The 20,210-nt window shown below is 40.5% G+C and overlaps 1 protein-coding gene across 4 annotated transcripts in view; it reads left to right on the forward strand.

Annotated features, from left to right (window-relative positions):
* Positions 1-19,997, forward strand: part of SLC9A6 (solute carrier family 9 member A6) — a 64,609-nt gene extending 44,612 nt beyond the window's left edge. For 3 of the 4 annotated variants that reach the window (XM_032264068.1, XM_032264070.1, XM_032264066.1), the window contains 5 exons: positions 1,571-1,660; positions 2,822-2,852; positions 5,798-5,877; positions 12,790-12,895; positions 17,179-19,997. In XM_032264068.1, the coding sequence (XP_032119959.1) occupies positions 1,571-1,660; positions 2,822-2,852; positions 5,798-5,877; positions 12,790-12,895; positions 17,179-17,451 (580 nt within the window). In that variant the 3' untranslated portion in view covers positions 17,452-19,997. The remainder of the gene's footprint in view (positions 1-1,570; positions 1,661-2,821; positions 2,853-5,797; positions 5,878-12,789; positions 12,896-17,178) is intronic. The other variant, XM_032264069.1, reaches the window with a different exon arrangement.
* Positions 19,998-20,210: the final 213 nt, after the last annotated feature.

Below are 20,210 nucleotides of genomic sequence, written 5' to 3' on the forward strand. Positions count from 1 at the left end.
GTTGCCAGTTAAACAGTCATCGGGAAGGGGAGCAGTCTAGGCAGAGGGAAGAGTACAAAAGTCCTGAGGCGGGGGCAAACTTGGCCTGTTTAATGAACAGGAAGAATCTCTAGTGGCTAGAGTATAGTGACTGAAGGGTAGGTAGGAAATGAGGTTGGCAAGATCTTATGGAAGCAGGGGTCTGCAAACTTATACTGTAAAGGGCCAGAGAGTAAATATTCCAGGCTTTGGAGGCCATACGGTCTGTCTTAGCTACTCAACTCTAGTGTGAAAGCGGCCCTTGACAATATGTAAATCAATTGGCGTGGTTGTATCCCAGTAAAACTTGATTTACAAAAATAGAAGAGGTACTGATGTGGCCCGTAGGCCGTAGTTTGTGGACCCGCAGTAGTCTGTGGAGCATGGTAAGGGATTTGGATTTTAAAATACAACTGGAAATCCTGGAAGATTTTGAAGCAAGGGAGTGACATGAAGTCATTTACAGTATAAAAGGCTCACTTTAGCTGTCATATGGACAGTGGACCTTCAGTAAATTAGAAACAGCCAGCTATTCCCATGTCCTTTCACACAGTTTGTGACAGTCACATTTGGTCCTATCATTTACTCTACATGCTTTGCACTTCTATGTCTCTGAGCCTTTGCTCATATGGTTCCCTCTGCCTGGAATATTCTTTCAGTAAATGACACAGCTAAGTGCCACCTCCTTTTCCCCCCGTTCTTTTCCCTCAGAACCACACTTCTGTTGGTGCAACATTGGGCCTCTCCATTGTACCATTTGTTTTATTCAGTCTTGTAATAATATTGTTATAAGAGCTACCACTTAGTGTTAATGATGTTTCAGATGCTCTTTAATGTTAATGGTGTTTCAGGTGCTCTTTTAAAACCTTTTCATACATTTTCTCATTAAATCCTTGCAGCAACTCTGTATGGTGGATATTAGCTCCATTTTCCAGGTGATAAAATGATGATTTACAGGACGGCATCACTTGACTGAGTTCACACAGCTAGAAAACAGCCAAGGCCACATTTGAACCCAGAGCTCCCTGAGAGAAGCCCTTAGGGATTATGCCCTAGTTGTGTCTGTTTCCCCCACTAGTCTATGAGTTCCTTGAGGGCAGGGGCCGTGTTTAATTCATTTCTATGCCCTGTGCCTAGTACAGTGCCTGGCAAATAATAAGTGCTCTATAAATGTTTATTACATTGACTTAGCTTCTGATAATGTACGGAGCATTACAAGTGTGCTATCTTCATGACCTCTAGATGGCACTCAAGATGCATAAATGTGGTTAGAGTTTAATGTGACTGAGAAGATGTTAAACAGCCCCTGGCCATTTTAACAAAGGAAAAATGAGCCAGTCTTTGAATTAAGAATCTGGTCATGACAGTCTGTTTTCAAGTCCTTGACCATGATTCCTTTGCTTTCCAGATGCAGCTTTGCATCATTTTCTCCCTTCAGTGTTATTCGTGTTCTGGGATGCTACTGCTACAGCTTCTCATACTGCTATTTTTTCTGTGTTGTCTGTAGTAGTTAATTTAATTGATAAACATTTGAGCACCTATTGTGTGTCAGGTACTGTGCTAGACTCTGGGGATACAGAGATGAATTGAGACATGGCCTTTACCCTCAAGGAGCTCACAGTCTTTTTGGGGAGACTGACAGGTAAATAACTATACTCTACTGTGCTAAGTATCGTAATAAGGGACTGTAGAAAGTACTGCATATGCACAGAGGAAAAAATGAATCTGCTTGAAGGGGTCATAGAATGGTTACTTTGGAACTTGGAAAAATGAGTAGAAGAAATGAGGGAAAGCACATTGCAGATGGAGAGAACAGCATGAACAAAGGCATGGGAGGCTCTGGAGAGGACGGATTTGGGGAGAAGAGTAGGCAGGTATGGGGAAAATGAGGATGGAAAGGTGTAGGCCGGAGTGGGGTCGGGGCACTAGTTTGTAGAGAGTCTTGAGTACCCCACAAAGGACTTCAGACTTGACCCTCTGGGTGGTAAGCCACTCTCAGAGTCCTTTGTCAAGGGAGTAACACAGCGACTTCTATGCTGGCGGCAGCTGGCTCTCAGGGCGAGGCTGGCAGCTGGAAAAACTTCCATAACAGACCCCATGAGCCGCAGGATGAGGGCTGTGCTTGAGCAGTTGGGATGGAAAGGAAAGAGAAAACCTGAGAGACCATTTAGAGGAAGAATGAACAGAATTGGTGGGTGCTCATGTTTAGGGAATAGAGAGGAGCCAGAGAACTTTGTAATGAAGCTGTTCCCTGGGATACAGAAAGCAGGAATTTGAAGCAGATAAGGAAAGAATTGTGAAGAAGCAAGGCTGATGTCTGTCCATTAGCCTATGAAAAACCTGTAATTGGACCCTCTCTTCAGTCATAGTAGCAGAATGTTGCCAGGAGAGCTGCGAGGTCCAAAAACATGCACCTCCCTCGCAGAATTGCACTGTGCCAGCCTTGTTTTTGGAGCTACCCCAGTAGTTCTTATTTAGCATCTGGGGCGGTGTTGCTCTCCCTGATTCCGCTTCAAGTGGACCTATATTCAGAGAAGAAAATCCTTTTTTTTTTTTTTTTTTCTGGTAAGTAGGATTGCAGGAAGAGAATCATTGGTACACCCTGCTTGCCTTAGAATCCAAGCTGTTGCTAAGGAAAGTGGCAGGAACCAGAAATCTGCATCAACAGCCACAGAGAAGCAAGAAAACATTAACCATTCCGTAGCTTCTGTGTTGAGGAAAGTAGTTGCCTGACAATGTGCATGTGTGAATAGACCTTTTTTTGGCTTCCAAATCTCATTTGCTCTTTGTGTTTCTCCTTTAGGGTTGGTGTTGATTCAGACCAAGAACACTTGGTAAATATGCGTTTGTGTTGTTCCTGGCATTTCTGTCAAATGTGCAGTGATTTGGAAAAAAACCAATCTACTGTAGACTTCATGCCACTATTTAGATCCTGTCCTCTTTGCCTCGGCTTTTAACTGACATCATTCCTGGCTTTTCTCACTGCTCCACAGAGACAAAGCCAAGTTAGCCACAGTGTGTGGTTATCAAGGGTGACAGCTTTCATGTCTCTGGGCCATCCTGCCTGGGATTTTGCCCCAGAGGAGAGCAGTCTCTTAAGCACTCCTGGGTTTTCAAGTGACTCCTCTGGCACGGGGAGGCTTTTTCCACTTCGGTTTGTGCATGAAGGCTTGTCTCTGATGTAAGCCTCACTCCAGCTGCTCTTCCTGTGTAACTTTCAAATTGGATGACCAGCAGCTGCCCTTGAGAACTGCCTAGAAGCTTTTGAACGTTCAAGCAGTCTTCCCTGCCTGTTGAGGGGAGCGCACTTTCTTACTTTGTCCCTCAGCCTTGGCCACGTTTCCTTGCTTCCTTCCTTCCGTTGTGTCAGTTTCTCAGTTGTTGCTATGAACTTGAGCCTGTTGGGCTGAATGCATTGTAACTGGCTGCCCTCTCTAGACTGACTACCCTTGTCTGGTATTTTCCATCTGCTTTTCAATGGTTTCTGAGCACCACTGAATACATGACTCCGTATCAGACGTTAGATAAGAAATCACAGAAATTAGGTTTTTGAACATGGAAAGCGTCTCTTTCAAAACACAATTCTTCTTATCTGAAATAAACTCCAGGATATTTGTCTTCAGGGTGAGGTTAAAAAAAACATTTCTCAGATTTACTTCCTAAATGCAAATTTTGTTAGCTGTTGAGTAATGAGTGGGAATGTATATATGAGATATAGTAAGTACTTGCCTTTTGTGGTCAGACCCTTAAAGTAGAATTCCATGGGCTTGACATACTTGTACAAACCAAGGTGGATAAATACCCATGATGCCAAACTCCTGGGATAGTATCCAAGGGGTAATAACTCCTCAATGCCTCCTCCCTGTGTCAAAATAAGAATAAAGTTAATCATGCAGCTCAAAAGACAAATGCTTGATCACTCTCTGTATAAGTCTCCACCAGCTGTGTCACCTCTGTAACCACAGAGGACAAATGGAAATGGAGTGACAGGGAGAGAGCCAGGTAGGTGAGTATCAGTCATCACATACAGAACAAAGGACCAATTTTTCTCCTTGCCTTCAAAACCCTATGGCTGGGCCAGGCGTGGTGGCTCACGCCTGTAATCCCAGCACGTAGGGAGGCCGAGGTGGGTGGATCACCTGAGATCAGGAGTTCGAGACCAGCCTGGCCAATATGGCGAAACCCTGTCTCTACCAAAAATACAAAAATTCCCTGGGCATGGTGGCAGGTGCCTGTAGTCCCAGCTGCTTGGGAAGCTGAGGCAGGAGAATCATTTGAACTTGGGAGGTGGAGGTTGCAGTGAGCCGAGATCACACCACTGCACTTCAGTCTGGGCAACAGAGCAAGACTCCATCTCAAAAAACAAAACCAAAAAAGACAAAAACTCTGTGGCTGTCTTGGTTATATTGTTTCTTTAATGTTTTGAATGTCCACTAAAAAGCACAGAGGAACATTATAGTAAGTATGGAGTCTGTGGGGTGGGGTATACAGGTGTTCATGTGGTCAGGGGTGGTGAGATTTATAGACGAGTTGCTCTTCAAGGGGCAGAGGCCCACAAAGCTACTCTTAATGATGTGAAAGGAATTGCAGGTGTTCTTCAGCTTTTGTAAGCCCAGTGTTTCCAAATATTTTTATGTTATGTGTAAGTTGATGCATGACACATTCAGCGGGAGAGAAATTTATTTTGAGCATTAGGAAGAACAGGAAGAAGCCAAACCCCAGAATCTAAACTCTGTGCTTTTTAATTTATTTATTTTTTGTGATGGACTTTCACTCTGTTGCCCAGGCTAGAGTACAGTGACACAATCTTAGCTCACTGCAACCTCCACCTCCCTGATTCAAGCGATTCTCTTGTCTCAGCCCTCTGGGTAGCTGAGACTACAGGCGCCTGCCACCACCACACCTGACTCATTTTTTGGTGGTTTTTAGTACAGATGGGGTTTTGCCATATTGATCAGGCTGGTCTCGAACTCCTGACCTCGAGTGATCCATCTGCCTCGTCCTCCCAAAGTGTTGGGATTACAGGCATGAGCCACTGTGTCCGGCCTAAACTGTGCTTTTGGAAAAGATAATCATGGAACTATAGAACATGAGCACTAGAAAGGGCCTTCGGGATTCTCTAACCCTCATGATGTTTTTAGACATGAAGAAATTTGGTCCCAGAGGGAGAAAGGGACTTACTTAAACTACTTAATGTCAATGAGCTGGGACTGAAAGCAGATCACCTGACTGCCCAACTGCTGACTGTACCCTGTTACAAATAAGGACACAGTGTATATTTTTGGAAGCCATTTTAGAAGATGCCTATTTGCTATGTTAGTTTTCATTCCTGGCTGGTCAGGCTTACCATGCAATTTCCCTACTTGTTTTTATTTTGCTAGTGTTTCAAGAACATAGTAGCAACTTTGAAGTTGTTAGTTGTTTTTGAGGCTCATGACAACTCCCAAATACGTAGGGATGTGATGTCTTCTAAGGTGCTATTACATAGAGAGTATAACTCTTTCAGGTTTAGGACATGAATTCTCCCACAGTGATTTTTTAAGTGACAGTAGATTCATAAATTAGCAGGCAGCCTGAGTAATAGAGATGTTCTAAAAAACATTTCAATTTCTTATTCCAAAGCTGCAATATACAAGCTATTAAATTTCCAATATTGCCCATGTTGGAGAGTGTCTTATATATAATAGCCTCTATTTCTGATTCTCCAAAGAAATGGCTCTAAATAAATGTGTTCATATCTTTGTATATATATATTGATTTATATATTATCTGTCTGCAGGGCGTTCCTGAAAATGAAAGGAGAACTACCAAAGCAGAGAGTGCTTGGCTTTTCCGGATGTGGTACAACTTTGATCATAAGTATCCTTAATTGAGAAAAAGAAAAGGGTAGTGTGGACATGGATAATTACAGTTTAATGGAACAACTGTTTTGACTGTTCTCTTTCTGGAGCGGAATATAAAACCTACCTTTCATCTTCCCTTTCCCCATCAGTGCTGTGGAAAAAGAAACCCACACAGATAGATTCCTCTGCAAACCCATGAAACCATAGGCACTGGTTACTTCAGAAGCTGGCTGTGTAAAGGGAACCAAGAGCACAGATGACATACTTTCTTTGATATATAGGTATATTTATTGAGCAAACTTTAATTTAATTTATTGTCCTTTAGCTAATTTAGTAAATCCTGCAGAAGATATTTCTTCGTTCTTGTCAGTGTAATTGGCAGGGTAAGAGAGGAAAGGCTTAGGGAAAACCAGGAGAATAAAATAAATGTGACAATGTTCGATACTGCACTGTTCAGCAATACACCTTTTTTCCCCCGACCTTTCCCAAGACTGGGAGATTCTCTGTATTCAGCATGCCACAGATAGCTAATGTTTTTGTTCTCCAGATTTCCTTCTTGCTCTGTTGTAAGTCTGTTTCATAGCTGTACTTTGAGTAGCGTTGATATTCTATAAGCTCTTTAAATCAGGGTTTCCCAACTCCCAGGCCACGGACCACTACCGGTGGTCCGTGGCCTGTTGGGAACCGGACCGCACAGCAGGAGGTGAGCAGTGGGTTGGTGAACATCACTGCCTGAGCTCCGTCTCCCGTCAGATCGGCAGCATTAGATTCTCATAGGAGCTCAAACCCTATCGTGAACTGCACATGCAAGGGATCTGGCTTACATACTCCTTATGAGAATCTAATGCCTGATGATGTGAGGTGGAACAGTTTTATCCCAAAACTGTTTTGTTCCCAGCCCCGTCCATGGAAAAATTGTCTTCCATGAAGCCAGTTCCTGGTGCCAAAAGGGTTGGGACCACTGCTTTACATCATGCCTTTTAAATATTTTATCACTATTCAAATTAATTTCTTGTTTGAAAATTCACCCAGCAAAAAGGGCCATGGAGTTCTTTCAGGCTCTGATTTATCAATAAATAATTCATAAGTTGGTTTATGTTCTATTGAAGCAAGTTGGAGACAGCCATGTAAGAAATTTGTCCTTGCTTTCAACTTTCTGATGAAAGCCTTGTATATTTAAGAAAAATCACTTGACACTTAACAGTTAGAAGCTACTGCTTACCATGTTCTGTTTGGTAATTTCTGCATTCACTGTTTGCAAATACTTCAGAATTAAATTCCTGTATTGAAACAAGAATGCAAGCCTATCTTGGGTATTAAGACTCCCATTAGAGAGAGAGAGTGCCTGGCTCTTTAAAATTTTTTGAAGATTATGTCATTACTTTTGGCTCCATCGTCAGCCTTTTGGATATAAGCCACTTCCGTATCTCTTGGGGCTTTTTCATCCCTCTAATTTAGCAATAATTTTTCAGTGAGTTTTCTGCAAAAAATGTTTTATACATATTCTACATAATATATAAAACAGTTCAATGATCCTAAGGTTGAGAAAGAGTAGAATAATAGTTGATTTTTCTGTATGTTTTATAGAAGTAAACATCAAAGCTTGTTTGACTCAGTACTGCCCTGTTAAGTCCTACTCAATGAATACCTGATCATTATAATACCTAGTGCCCTGATATATTTAAATATTCATTATTTTAGATTTCAATTCATTTGTGTAGGAAAATGATTTGTTATAATTGACATATAACTTGCATACAATAAAGTACACGAATCTTAAGTGTACAGCTTAATGAATTTTGACCTATGTCTATACTTGTGTGCCTACCACCCATATAAAGATTTAAATGAACATTCTCTATCCCACTCCACAAAGGGGTAACCATGATTCTGACTTCATCAACATGAGTTAGTTTTACCTGATTTTGATCTTTATATATATGGATTTGTATATTAGGTATTCATTTCTGTCTCACTCCTTTCACTTGACATCTTCTGTGTAATTTATCCATATGTTTCATGTAACAGTATTTCATTCTTTTTTTATTGCTATAGTAGAGTAGAGTTCTGTAGTAGGAATATACTACAGGATATTTGTTTTTAACCAGTCTGTTGTTAATAAATATTTGAGTGGTAGCTTTTGGCTATTACAAAAACATGGATGAATATGCATCTTTTGGTGGACATAGCACTCATTTCTCTTGGGTATATACTGAAGAGTGGAATTTACGACAAGTATATGTTTAACTTTTTTTTTTTTTAAGTAGTGTCTGGCTCTGTTACCCAGGCTGGAATGCAGTGGTGCAATCTCAGCCTACTGCAACAACCTCTGCCTCCCAGACTCAGATGATCCTCTTACCTCAGCCTCCTGGGTAGCTGGGACTCCTGGTGCATGTAATCATGCCCAGCTAATTTTTATTTATTTTTTTAATGTAGAGACAGGGTTACACCATGTTGCCCAGGCTGGTCTTGAACTCCTGGACTCAAGCCATCCACCTACCGGCCTCCCAGAGTGCTGGGATTAGGAGTGAGCCACTGTGCCTGGCCCGTTTAGCTTTAATAGACATTGCCAACCAGTTTTCCAGAGTGATTGCAACCAGTTTAATTGGTTTTAACCAATTTGGTGAATTTATGATTATTTCCATCAGCAAATTAAGGGAGCTCTGTTTCAGCCTTTTAAATTGTAGCCATTTTGTTAGGTGTGTAGTGATACCTATATGGTTTTATTTGCATTTCTTTAGTGACCAGTGAGCCTGAGCACCTTTTCTTGTTTTTTGATATCCTCTTTTGTGAAGTGTGTCTAAGTCTTTTGTCCATTAACTGAGGTTTTTTTTTTTTTTCCTCAATGATTTATAGTTATCTCTATATTCCTGAATTGGGTTTTTTGTTGATTATTGTATTTTCTCTCAGTCTGTAGCTTGCATTTTCATTTTCTTAATCCTATATTTAAGGAGTAGAAGTTCTTCAATTTAATGAAGTCTATTTATATTTTGTTTATTTTTGAGATAATGTCTCACTCTCACCCAGGCTAGAGTACAGTGGTATAATCATAGCTCACTGTAGCCTCAACCTCCTGGGCTCAAGTGATCCTCCTGCCTCAGCCTCCTGAGTAGCTAGGACTACAGGTGCATGCCACATGCCACCACACCCAGCTAGCTCTAAAAAAATTTTTATAGCCTTGGCACAGTGGCTCATGCCTGTAATCCCAGCACTTTGGGAGGCCAAGGCGGGTGGATCACCTGCTGTCAGTTTGAGACCAGCCTAACCAACAAGGTGAAACCCCATCTCTACTAAAAATACCAAAATTAGCCAGGCATGGTGGCAGGTGCCTGTAGTTCCAGCTTCTTGGGAGGCTGAGGCGGGAGAATTGCTTGAACCCAGAAGGTGGAGATTGCAGTGAGCCGAGATCGCGCCACTGCACTCCAGCCTGGGTGACGTGGTGAGACTCCATCTCAAAAACAACTTTTTTTATAGAGACAGGGTCTCATTTTGTTGCCCAGGTTAGAAATCCATTTTATTCACCTCTTATGGTTAGTATTTTTTGTGTCTTAAGAAATCTTCCATATCCCAAGGTCATGAAAATATTTTCCTATGTTTTCTTCTAGAAATGTGATTGTTTTGACTATCATATTTAAGTCTTTGATCCATCACAAATTCATTTTTGTGTATGGTGTGAGATAGTGGGTCAAGAGCTGCTTTTTTCCATATGCATATCCAGTTGATGCAGCACCATTTATTGAAAAAATACCATTATTACCCCACTGAGTTTGCAATACAATCTGTTGTAAATCACTTCGCTGTATAAGCAGGGATAAGTTTCTGGACTCTCTTTTTTATCCTATTTCTCTATTTTTATATCAATACCACACCCTTTTAATCACTGTGCTTTATAATAAGTCTTGCTATCCTGTAGAGTAATTAAAGCCTGGCTTTGTTCTTCTCTAGCATTGCCTTGGCTATTTTGGGTGCTTTGCATTTTCCTTTAAATTTTAGAAAACAGCTTGCCAATTTATACACATGGGTGTGTGCGCACACACACACACACACACACACAAGTGCTGGCAGTTTTGTTGGGTTTATATTGAATCCATAAATGAATTTGGAGAGAAATTATATCATAACAATATTGAGATTTCCATATCATAAACACAGCATATTGCTCCATTCATTTAGGTCTTTTAAAATTTCTCTCATTAAGGATTTGTACTTTTCAGTGCACAGCTCTTATACATCTTTCATTAGATTTATCCCTAAATATTTGATGTTTTTGATCCTATTACAAATGGTATTTATTCTATTTTCTATTTGTTTCATGTAAAAAATATATATATATAAAATGTGATTTTGTATATGGACCTTGGGTCCAGCAATCTTGCTACGTTAACTTACGAATTCTGATATCTTTTTTGTTGTTGTTTTTGTTTTTGATCTGGAGTCTTGGTCTGTCACCAGGCTAGAATATAGTGGCGCGATCTTGGCTCACTGCAACCTCTGTCTCCCAGTTTTAAGTGATTCCCATGCCTCAGCCTCCCAAGTAGCTGGGATTACAGGTGCATACCACCACACCCGGGTAATTTTTTGTATTTTAATAGAGACGGGGTTTCACCATGTTGGCCAAGATGGTCTCTATCTTCTGACCTCGTGATCTGCCCGCCTTGGCCTTCCAAAGTGCTGGGATTACAGGTGTGAGCCACTGTGCCCAGCCGATTTCTGATAGATTCTTTCTGATCTTCTATATACATAATTAAGTGATGTATGAGTAATGATTTTTTTTTCCTTTTCCAATTTCTTTTTTGAGTCTTTTTACATTGGCTTTTGTAGGGGACTTCTCCAGTGCAATGCTGAATATAAGCGATGATACTGGACATTCTTATATTCCTGACCTCAGAGGCAAATTTTTCAATATTTCACCATTAAGTACAATAAGAGTATTCTCTCTCTCTCTTTTTTTTTTTTTTTCAGATGGAGCCTCGTTCTATCCCCAGACTGGAGTGCAGTGGTGTAATCTTGGCTCACTGCAACCTCCGTCTCCCAGGTTCAAATGATTGCTGAGAGTTTTTTTGAGTTTTTATCTGCTGAGAATTTTTAGCATCAGATGCTTTTTCTGCATCGAGATGATCATATATTTATATTTTTCTTCTTTAATCTATTATTTTGATTTTCATTGATTGATTGTTTGAACGATAAACCAATCTTGCATTGCTGGAACAAATTCCACTTGGTCATGATGTGTTATCCTTTGTGTACATCACTGGATTTAATTTGCTAATATTTTGCATCTGATTTCTGTGTGTATTTTTATGAACAATATTGGCTTATGATTTTTTTCTTATAATGTCCTTGTCAGGTTTCTATAACAACATTAAGCTGGCCTCATAAAATGAATTGGGAAGTATTCCTTCATTTTCTGTTCTCTGAAGGAGTATTAATATTAGTGTTTTTTTTTTTTTTTTTAATGTTAAGAAAATTTTACCAGTGAAGCCATTTGAGCCTGAAGCTTTTTGTAGGAGAAACTGTTTAATTTCATTAATAAATACAGGACTATTTTTTAAACTTTTTTTCTTTTTTACCATTTGTCAATATCTGGCGAGTTTTGTTTTCTAAGGATTTTTTTTCTTGTAGAGTCAAACATCAAGACTTGTTAGCCTCAATACTACCCATTCAGTACCATAAGATGAAGACCTGGTCATTTACTTGAAACACTAGTAGAATTCATCATCCCAGTTTTTTAGTTGCTTTGTGTTTGGCCAGATGTTTTATAAAGCATGTTTACATAGAGTGCTTTAATCTTTACTTAGATTTTATTAATATGAGGATTCATGAAATTTTCTCTTTCTCATTTTTAATTGAAAACCACCTTAGGTTCGCATTTTAGAAAATGAGGAGGCAGGGCATGGTAGCTCATACCTGTAAACCCAACACTTTGGGAGCCTGAGTTGGGAGGATTGCTTGAGGCAGGCTCAGAGTTCAAGAGCAGCCCTAGCAGCATAGCAAGACTCTGTCTCTGCAAAAATCAAATTAAAACAAAAATTAAATTAGTTGACCATTGTGGCACGTACCTCTAGTCCCAGGTACGCTGGAAGCTGAGGTGAGAGGGTCACTTGAGTGCAGGAGTCTGAGGTTACAGTGAGCTGTGATCACCCACTGCATTCCAGCCTGGGTGACACAGCGAGACTCTGTCTCAAAAAATAAATAAATGAAGTGGGGAATTTATGTGTCTGTATCCTTTTCTCCTTTTTCTTGTGATTCCCTCTATTTTCTTCTGAGTGTCATGTATTCTCATATCTATTTTTATTTTTGGCAAGTAATTTGAATACTGAAATGAGGGCCAATGATAAAGCGCCTCATGATACATAGTTTTTAAAACTGTCTTGAGGTTTGACTTGCCATTCCTTCTTATAGCTTCATAAGAAAAGAGTTCGTCTGATACTAAAGTTTCAACTTACATAAGGCAAGAGGCCAGCTGAATTCACAATCCATGATGAAAGCCATTTTATTACTATGTTCCACTGGCACGTTTAATTTCCTCTCTGGCCATTATCTTTGTTTACTTTCTCCCTTATCTCCTTTAGTGCTCAATTTACAGTGATGCTCCTTTTGGTTTTAGTAAAATCAGAAAAGCAATATGATGGAGTGGAAAGGGCACAAGATTTGAAATTCAGACCAATTTGGGCTAGGAGATCCGTCCCCATTTACCTCATTGTGTGGCTTTCAGCAGGTCATTGACCTCTCTTTCTTATCTGTGAAGTTGATAAGCTATCCCTTTACTGTTTCACTGCGATAAAGTGAGGAGGAAATGAGACCACAGACCTGAAAGCCTTTTGCTGTCCTCCCAAGTGGTTGCTACACTGTGGTGGTGATTATTATCAAATGGGTTGCTCTTTTAAATTTGTAAAGAAAGTTGCTCAGCTCTTCCTTAACCACGCAGCTATCTGAAGCCTCTGCTGACTCACAGTGGGCCTCCGCTGACGACGACACTCCCCGCCTGCTGTGGACCCATCGCCAGGTGCCTCACCAGCCCCCAGGCTTACGAAGTAAGTTAGTTTTATCCAAAACTAAATTCTTCAGTAAGTTAAATTTATCTGCTCCGTGGATGAGTCGCTGGTTTTATTTTATTTTGCTTTGGTTTTCTGCCTTTGAGGTATAAATTCCATGAGAGGGAATTTAAGCATATTTGGCTCAACCAGAAAATACACTGAAACCTATAAATATAATTCACAGCCTTTGAAGCAGCATTTGAAAACAGATATAGAAGTGTGCTTCTTCTTACTGTGGGTGATTTTAGTAAATAGTTCTATTTCCATGCTGGCTTTCATTTCTTTGCAGTATGTGTCCTGAACTCAGTACTAAATGTGTGTGCTTTCATCCACAAATGAGGGTTGTCTCAGTTACATTGAGAGGATGTTAAAACAATTTTGACATCCCTAAAGTGCAACAGATGGTCTATTATTTCACACCTCCTAACCTTTGGATGTTTGAGAAAGCTTATCTGCCACTGTTTCACATTGCTGGGAGGCATGAGCATATCTTGATTGAATCTGGATATTTTTTCCTTAGCTATCAACATGTGATTGGTAATTTGATAAATATTGCAACTAGGAAATAAATGACAAAAATGTTAGTTGGCCTTTGTTTTTAAATGTGCACATTTTTATTTTTCAAGTTCTTTTTTAAAAACCTTCTTCTGGCCAGGCCCCGTGGCTCCCGCCTGTAATCCCAGCACTTGCGGAGGCCAAGGCGGGTGGATCACCTGAGTTCAGGAGTTCAAGACCAGACCGGTCAATATGGTGAAGCCCCGTCTCTACCAAAATTACAAAAATTAGCTGGGCACAGTGGTGCATGCCTGTAATCCCAGCTACTCGGGAGGCTGAGGCAGGAGGATTGCTTGAACCCAAGAGGTGAAGGTTGTGGTAAGCAGAGATCGCACCACTGTACTCCAGCCTGGGTGGCAGAGTGAGACTCCATTTCAAAAAAGAAAAGAAACCTTCCATTCTAAACCAACCTTTCAGAAATAATCTGTGACATCAAATAGGGTCCCGTTAACAAAGCCCACCAGTTTTGACTACTCAGATGCAACACGAAGAACCTTGAGAGGGGAAGCCGACACTGAAGGTGTGTAGACATGAACCGCCCACACCTCCATCCCCGTATCCCCGTTCCCTGTGAGTGAACGTCATGTGAGAGCAGATTGTATAAGAAATGGACAGGAAACAGTAGGCAGAGTGGGGGTGGCATCTGGGCCAGGGAGGAGCATCTTCTGGCTTTGTGTTATGTCAAGTCAGTCCACGTTTCTGACAGACTGTGCCCGTGAGATGGGCAGCACACCCCATGTTGCCCCTCCTCTCCCTTCTACATTGCCCAGGCTCCCCTCTCAAACATGGTCTCCATTTCCACCATGCACTGTGAACCCACATGACTGTGCAGAGAAGTCAGCCAGCTCTGTTGCTTCAGACAGTGAAGCTTGGCTCTTGGATTCCAGAGACCCACTCACCATCACCCAAACCCAGAAGAGGTCCACCACAACCCTGTGTCCATTGGAATGTAGCAAAACATGACAGGCTTCCTAGAGCAGCTGTAGCAAAGTATCACAAACTGAATTGCTTAAACAGTACAAACTTACCGTCTCTTAGCTCTGGAGGCTAAAATCCAAGGTCAAGTTGTGACAGGGTTGGTTCCTTCTAGGCTGAGAGGGAGAATCTGCCCCAGGCCTCTCTTCTAACTTCTGGTGGCTTCCTGGCAATGTTTTTGACCTTCCTTGACTTACAGATACATCACTGTGTATCTCTACTTTCATCTTCACATGGTGTTCTACCTGTGCGCATACCTACCTCTGTCCAGATTTCTACTACTCATAAGGACACCGGTCATGTTGGATCAGGGCCTACCTTATTTCCAGGCAAGACCCTATTTCCAAACAGGGTCACATTATCAGGTACTGGGGGTTAGGACTTCAACATCTTTTGGTCGGGGAGATACAGTTTAAGCCATAACAAACATCACACTGATTTTTTGGTTTTTTTTGAGACAGAGTCTCGCGCTGTCACCCAGGCTGGAGTGCAGTGGCACAGTCTTGGCTCACTGCTGCTTCCACCTCTCAAGTTCAAGTGATTTTCATGTCTTAGGCTCCCAAGTAGCTGGGATTACAGATGCGCGCCACCACACCTAGCTTGTTTTTCTGTATTTTTAGTAAAGATGGGGTTTCACCATGTTGGCAAGGCTGGTCTTTAACTCCTGGCCTCAAGTGATCTGCTCACCTTGGCCTCCCAAAGTCTGGGATTACAGGTATGAGCCACCGCGCCTGGCCCAGATGTAATTTTTTATATTATTTTGTTAACTGCTTTTTTTTTTTTTTTAGTTATAAAACTAGCAAGCTCATGGCTAGATATCCATACAGTATAGAACGTACAAAGTGAAAAATCAAAGTTGCCTTCCTCCTACCTGCAGTCCTCAAGTCAGTCTTTTATTATAGGCTCACTGTGGATACATCCTGATATATTTTATTGCAAATAAATATGTGTATATGTAGCTTTGTTATTGTTTTACACAAATGGGATAATAATAGGCAAATTGTCCCTTTACTTGCTTTTTTTTTCAATTACTGATGTATCATGGATACCTTTATATGTGAGTACATTAGATGTCTTACATTTTCTTTTCATGGCTATATAGTATTCCATTTCATAGCTGTAGCAAAATTCATGTATTCAGTCTCTTTTGGATGGACATTTCAGTCATTTCCTTTTTTGCTATTACAAACAATACTTCTGGTGAATATCCTTTTACGTATAAACTTACCCAAATAGTAAAAGTATATGGAATAGATTTTAAAGGTAAGATCACTGAGTCGAAAGGCATATGCGTTTTAAAATTTGATAGATATTACCCCAAATTTCAAACTTAATAAAGATATTAGAAGGTGCTGAAGAGCCACCGTGGGCCTGTGAAGGAGCCACAGAGCTTTGTGAATATTGCTGAATTAAGTGATAGATACTGGTGAGGTAGACTTGTTGTCCTAACTAAATTAAGACAGGAAGGGATTTGAGCTGATTGGTAGCTATGAGTTTGTTTTTGAGATGGGTTCTGGCTGTGTTGCCCAGGCTGGCCTCAAACTTCTGGGCCCAAGCAGTCCTCCCGCCTTAGCCTCCCCTGTAGCTAGGACAATAGGCATGTGCCACCCGTACTCAGCTGTTTGTTTTTGAGTTCGCACTTATTTTGGTCTTTGAGTATTTATGGAAATTCTAGCAACAGCAGATTAAATTTCTTTTTAGATTTTGTCTAATAGTCTTGTCAGTCTGTTTGATGCTCTTAGACAAATTCAAAATTTTCAAACAAACATGGGATTTAGAAAGCTGGAGAATGTACTTCCCTCAAGGAGTATTAATGACAGACTGTTTTTTGCTGGATCAATGTGAATATTAGGAATGATATTTTCTCTTTACACTAGAAGAAATAACTTTCTTCTGATTTTTAAAAGGAATATGTACTCATTATAATAAAATTTCAGATAATACAGAAACATAAAGAAGAAAAGACTTTCTACACAAACATTTTTTATTTGCCACAATGAGACTATGTATTCCTGATGATTTCCCTTTTGTAGAACCTTATTTAAGTATACTATTTTGGCCCTAATATTTCCATGAGAACCAAAGCTTATGGAGCTGGGAGACACACATGCAGTGAGGGCTTGATATGTTTCTCTGTGCCTCAAACCATATTAGGTGGTTGGGCTACATAGCATTTACCCTGTGTCTTCACCACATGTATATATCTGTCAGCTCCCCCCACACACTAGACTCCAAGCCTCTTGAGGGCAGATCCGTACACACGCAGTTATAGCTCAAGGGTAAGTGCCACTACAGGGAGAGGGCCAGGTATGGGATGCCACGAAAGCACACAGGAAGAACACCTAACCTAGTCCTAGAAGCTCAAGGAAGACTTTAGGGCAAAAGTGATAAATGGTGTTAGTCATGTGAAGGGGAGGAGGGGTCATGTAGAAGGGGCTGGAGGTAAGAGATGCTGGAGGAGTCTGGGCAGCTGTCAGCACTTCAGTCTGGTTGGCAGACAGTGGGACCAGTCTGGTTGGCAGACAATAGGACCGTTGGTGTGGGAGAGGCAGATTGTGGCAGGAGAGGAACTAAAGGGGCCAAGTCACACTGTATTTCAAGCCAAGATATGGACTTTAGACTTTATCCTGAGGCCAGTGGGCTCCCACTGAAAGGTTTTAAATGGGGAATCCTCCAGAATTCTCCTATTGGAAATGTCTCTTGAACTCCTCCACAATTCTGAAATCTTACTTTTATCTGTTTGCATTTAGAACCAGGAACAGTTGAAAGATGATGATTCTGATCTTATTCTCAATGATGGCGATATCAGTTTGACGTATGGAGATTCTACTGTGAACACTGAATCGGCCACATCCAGCGCCCCAAGGAGATTTATGGGAAACAGTTCAGAAGATGCCTTGGATCGGGAGCTTGCATTTGGAGACCATGAACTGGTTATTCGAGGAACACGCCTGGTTCTTCCAATGGATGATTCCGAACCCCCACTAAATTTGTTAGATAATACGAGACACGGTCCAGCCTAAGCTTACTAATACTCACTTAGTGATTTGTAAAATTTGCACATGTGATTGTGAAGAAATTTGTACTACCTAAAAGTCCCAGTGCATGTCTCTGAATGTGTAAGCTATATAAATGCTATTTATATGGCGTAGAAAGAATATAAATATCCTGTACATGGCAGATTGTGAACAAACTATTCCTTTTAAGTTTTTCTGGCTGCACTCTGTAGACTGGATCTGTTTTAGAAAGTTATTTTCACAGTGATGTTGTATGTTCTGTTAGTTTTATGTCTCAGTTAAAGTATAAAAAGTGACGGATTTTCTCTTTCTTATACTTACCTGACACTTAACCGGAGTACCAAGTTCTTGTGATGTGAATTAATTTTTGTGTGTGTGCTAGGGGAGGGAGAGTGAGGAGGGAGTGTCATTTCCTTGGGAGCCCAGGGAGGAGAGGTTCCTTTGTTGGGAAACTTGTTGATAGCTGCTGCCTTTGTCCTGACCGTTTTCCTTCCCTTTTTTCTGATGGCCTTTTGTGGTGCAGGGAGCTGATGGCGTTTTGATCTTGCCCCATTCAGGTTGGGGAGTGAAGTGTGGGGACTTTTTCCCCCCCTTGCTGTGAAAGCACAGATTCATTGACTGCAGTACACTGTTGTTCAGTAAAGAAGGCTGCAAATGACTTCTGAGACCCTACGTCTTTTCTTCCAGACCCAGACCATAGAAGGAGTCGCATCCAGCCGGCTTAGCCAAAGTACAGGTGTATATAGTTCAGGGCACTTGACTTCGATTTGGAGAGGTTGGGGTGGGCAGAGGGCAAGAGGGGAGTAAAGAGAATGGTGGTTTTAGAAATCTCTCTTCCCAAATGTGTAAATATTCTATACCAGATAAGTTTAAATGAGAAATTTAATTGCTGCTTAATTTTTGATTATGTACTTTATCTGTATAGCAAGCTTTGTTGTCAGAAGTTTTTATATCGATTTAAATTGCTGCTCTTTAGCAGCCAAACAGGAGCAAAATGTAAAATTTTTGAACTTGCTGTGTCTAAGTATCATGTTAGTCTGTAGTTAATGTCAACAGTTAATTTATGAGCCCATGATCGTTCCACACTACACCGAAGCCAGTCATAAGAGAAGTCGCATGTTCTGAAGTGTCGATTGCAGCAAGGTGGCTCCTTTGTGTGTGGCAGGTGTAGTAGTCTTCATTTTCATGGTACTTTTTAATATTAATGACCTAAGCTGCCATGCATTTTTTTTAACAGTTTTCAAGGAAGAGCACAGAACCATTTCTTATTTCATATTTGGAGTATGAAAGCAGATTCTATTTTGTAATGCTTACAATACTTAAAGGTGCATTGAACGCTTGGAACGAGAATACTTTTTTGATTTTTGATTTTGACCTGTTCATGATTCAGAAGAAAAATAGAAACTTTTTGGGATTTTTTTTCCCCCTCAGGTCTGAGTAGCATTGCCTTAAATCTTACCCAATTAGAAAATTGGTTTATTTACATGATGTTCAGATTTTCTGATGGAAAATACCCTTCCAAACAAAACGTGTACTTACTCTCCAGAATGTATCTGTGCTATCGCAAATAATCCTTGAGATTTTAAGGGAATTCTAATGTTGTACCCTTCCGTGGCAGCTTCGACTGTTGGCATAGCCATTTGTTATGTAGTGGTAGTGACTTTCCTGCCATGCAGGAATCCCTCCCATGAAGTGTGTGTTTTATATAATGTGTGCCTCTTCACGCAGTAAATGGTTTCTTGTTAATGTATGTTTGAGGGATTTGAACGTCAGTGTCATTTACCCACAAAGTTATTCAAGTTGTAAAAGGTTATACAATAATTTAACAACTACCTGTTTTATTCTGTCAGGTTACTGACCTCACTTTATGTAAATACTTCGCATGACAAATTCAGTAACTCGTCTGTTTCAGCATGCGTAAGACTTTTCATTAGGGAAACTGATAAAGCTTGAGTCAACTAAATCTGCCTTCATACTTTATCAAGGGGAACCAAGCCTGCTGTGCTTACATCAGCATCTGGAAGATTTTCCTCTCCTCTAATCTGTGTACACATCTCCAAGCAAGGAAGAAAAAACAAACTCCACTCAGACGCCGATGAAACACCTGAATGAACTTTGATGAAGTACAGTCTGAGTTACCATCGTGCACAAGTAGAACTGCTCTTGGACTTGTTTTCTTGTTGTTTGTGGAACCTACATGTTTGAATGACTTGAACGTTGCATCTTTTGAAGTTATTTTTTAAGGTTTCTTGGCATTTATCCTAGTTGTCTGTGTTTGGCAATGTGCTGTTAAAGTAATAGACTTTTAATCTTTATGTATTTTTTGTTTTCTCTGGAGTACTTGGACAGATGTTATAGTGGTTTCTTTTAGGAAAATCTGTCATTAAAAAAGTTACAGCCTTGCAAATAACCACTCACCGTATTTGAGTCACAGTTTATTCTAGTGAGACGTAAAGAGTGCTGACTTCATTTACTTTTCTACCTATATACCTACTGGAAAAGGGGAAGACTGATGTTTTCAAATAAACAAACAGAAACCTAACAGAACTTAACTTATGGGGTGGCAAATTTTTGGTGCTTGTGTGTAAGAGTGGATGTATTTGCTTATGGTCACAATTGGACTTTTTAGGAAATATGACTCAAAGCAGTCAAATTATGTTACATTGATTTGTAGCCTGTTAGCTCAGTAATGGATAAGGTCATAAAAATGCTGGTATGGGGAGAGAGGAGAGTAAATTCTATATCCAGTTAGGTAGGAAGGCAGT

Source organism: Sapajus apella, unplaced genomic scaffold (assembly GCF_009761245.1).
Source record: "Sapajus apella isolate SASKATOON/1434 unplaced genomic scaffold, GSC_monkey_1.0 scaffold141, whole genome shotgun sequence".
Classification (NCBI taxonomy): Eukaryota; Metazoa; Chordata; class Mammalia; order Primates; family Cebidae; genus Sapajus; species Sapajus apella.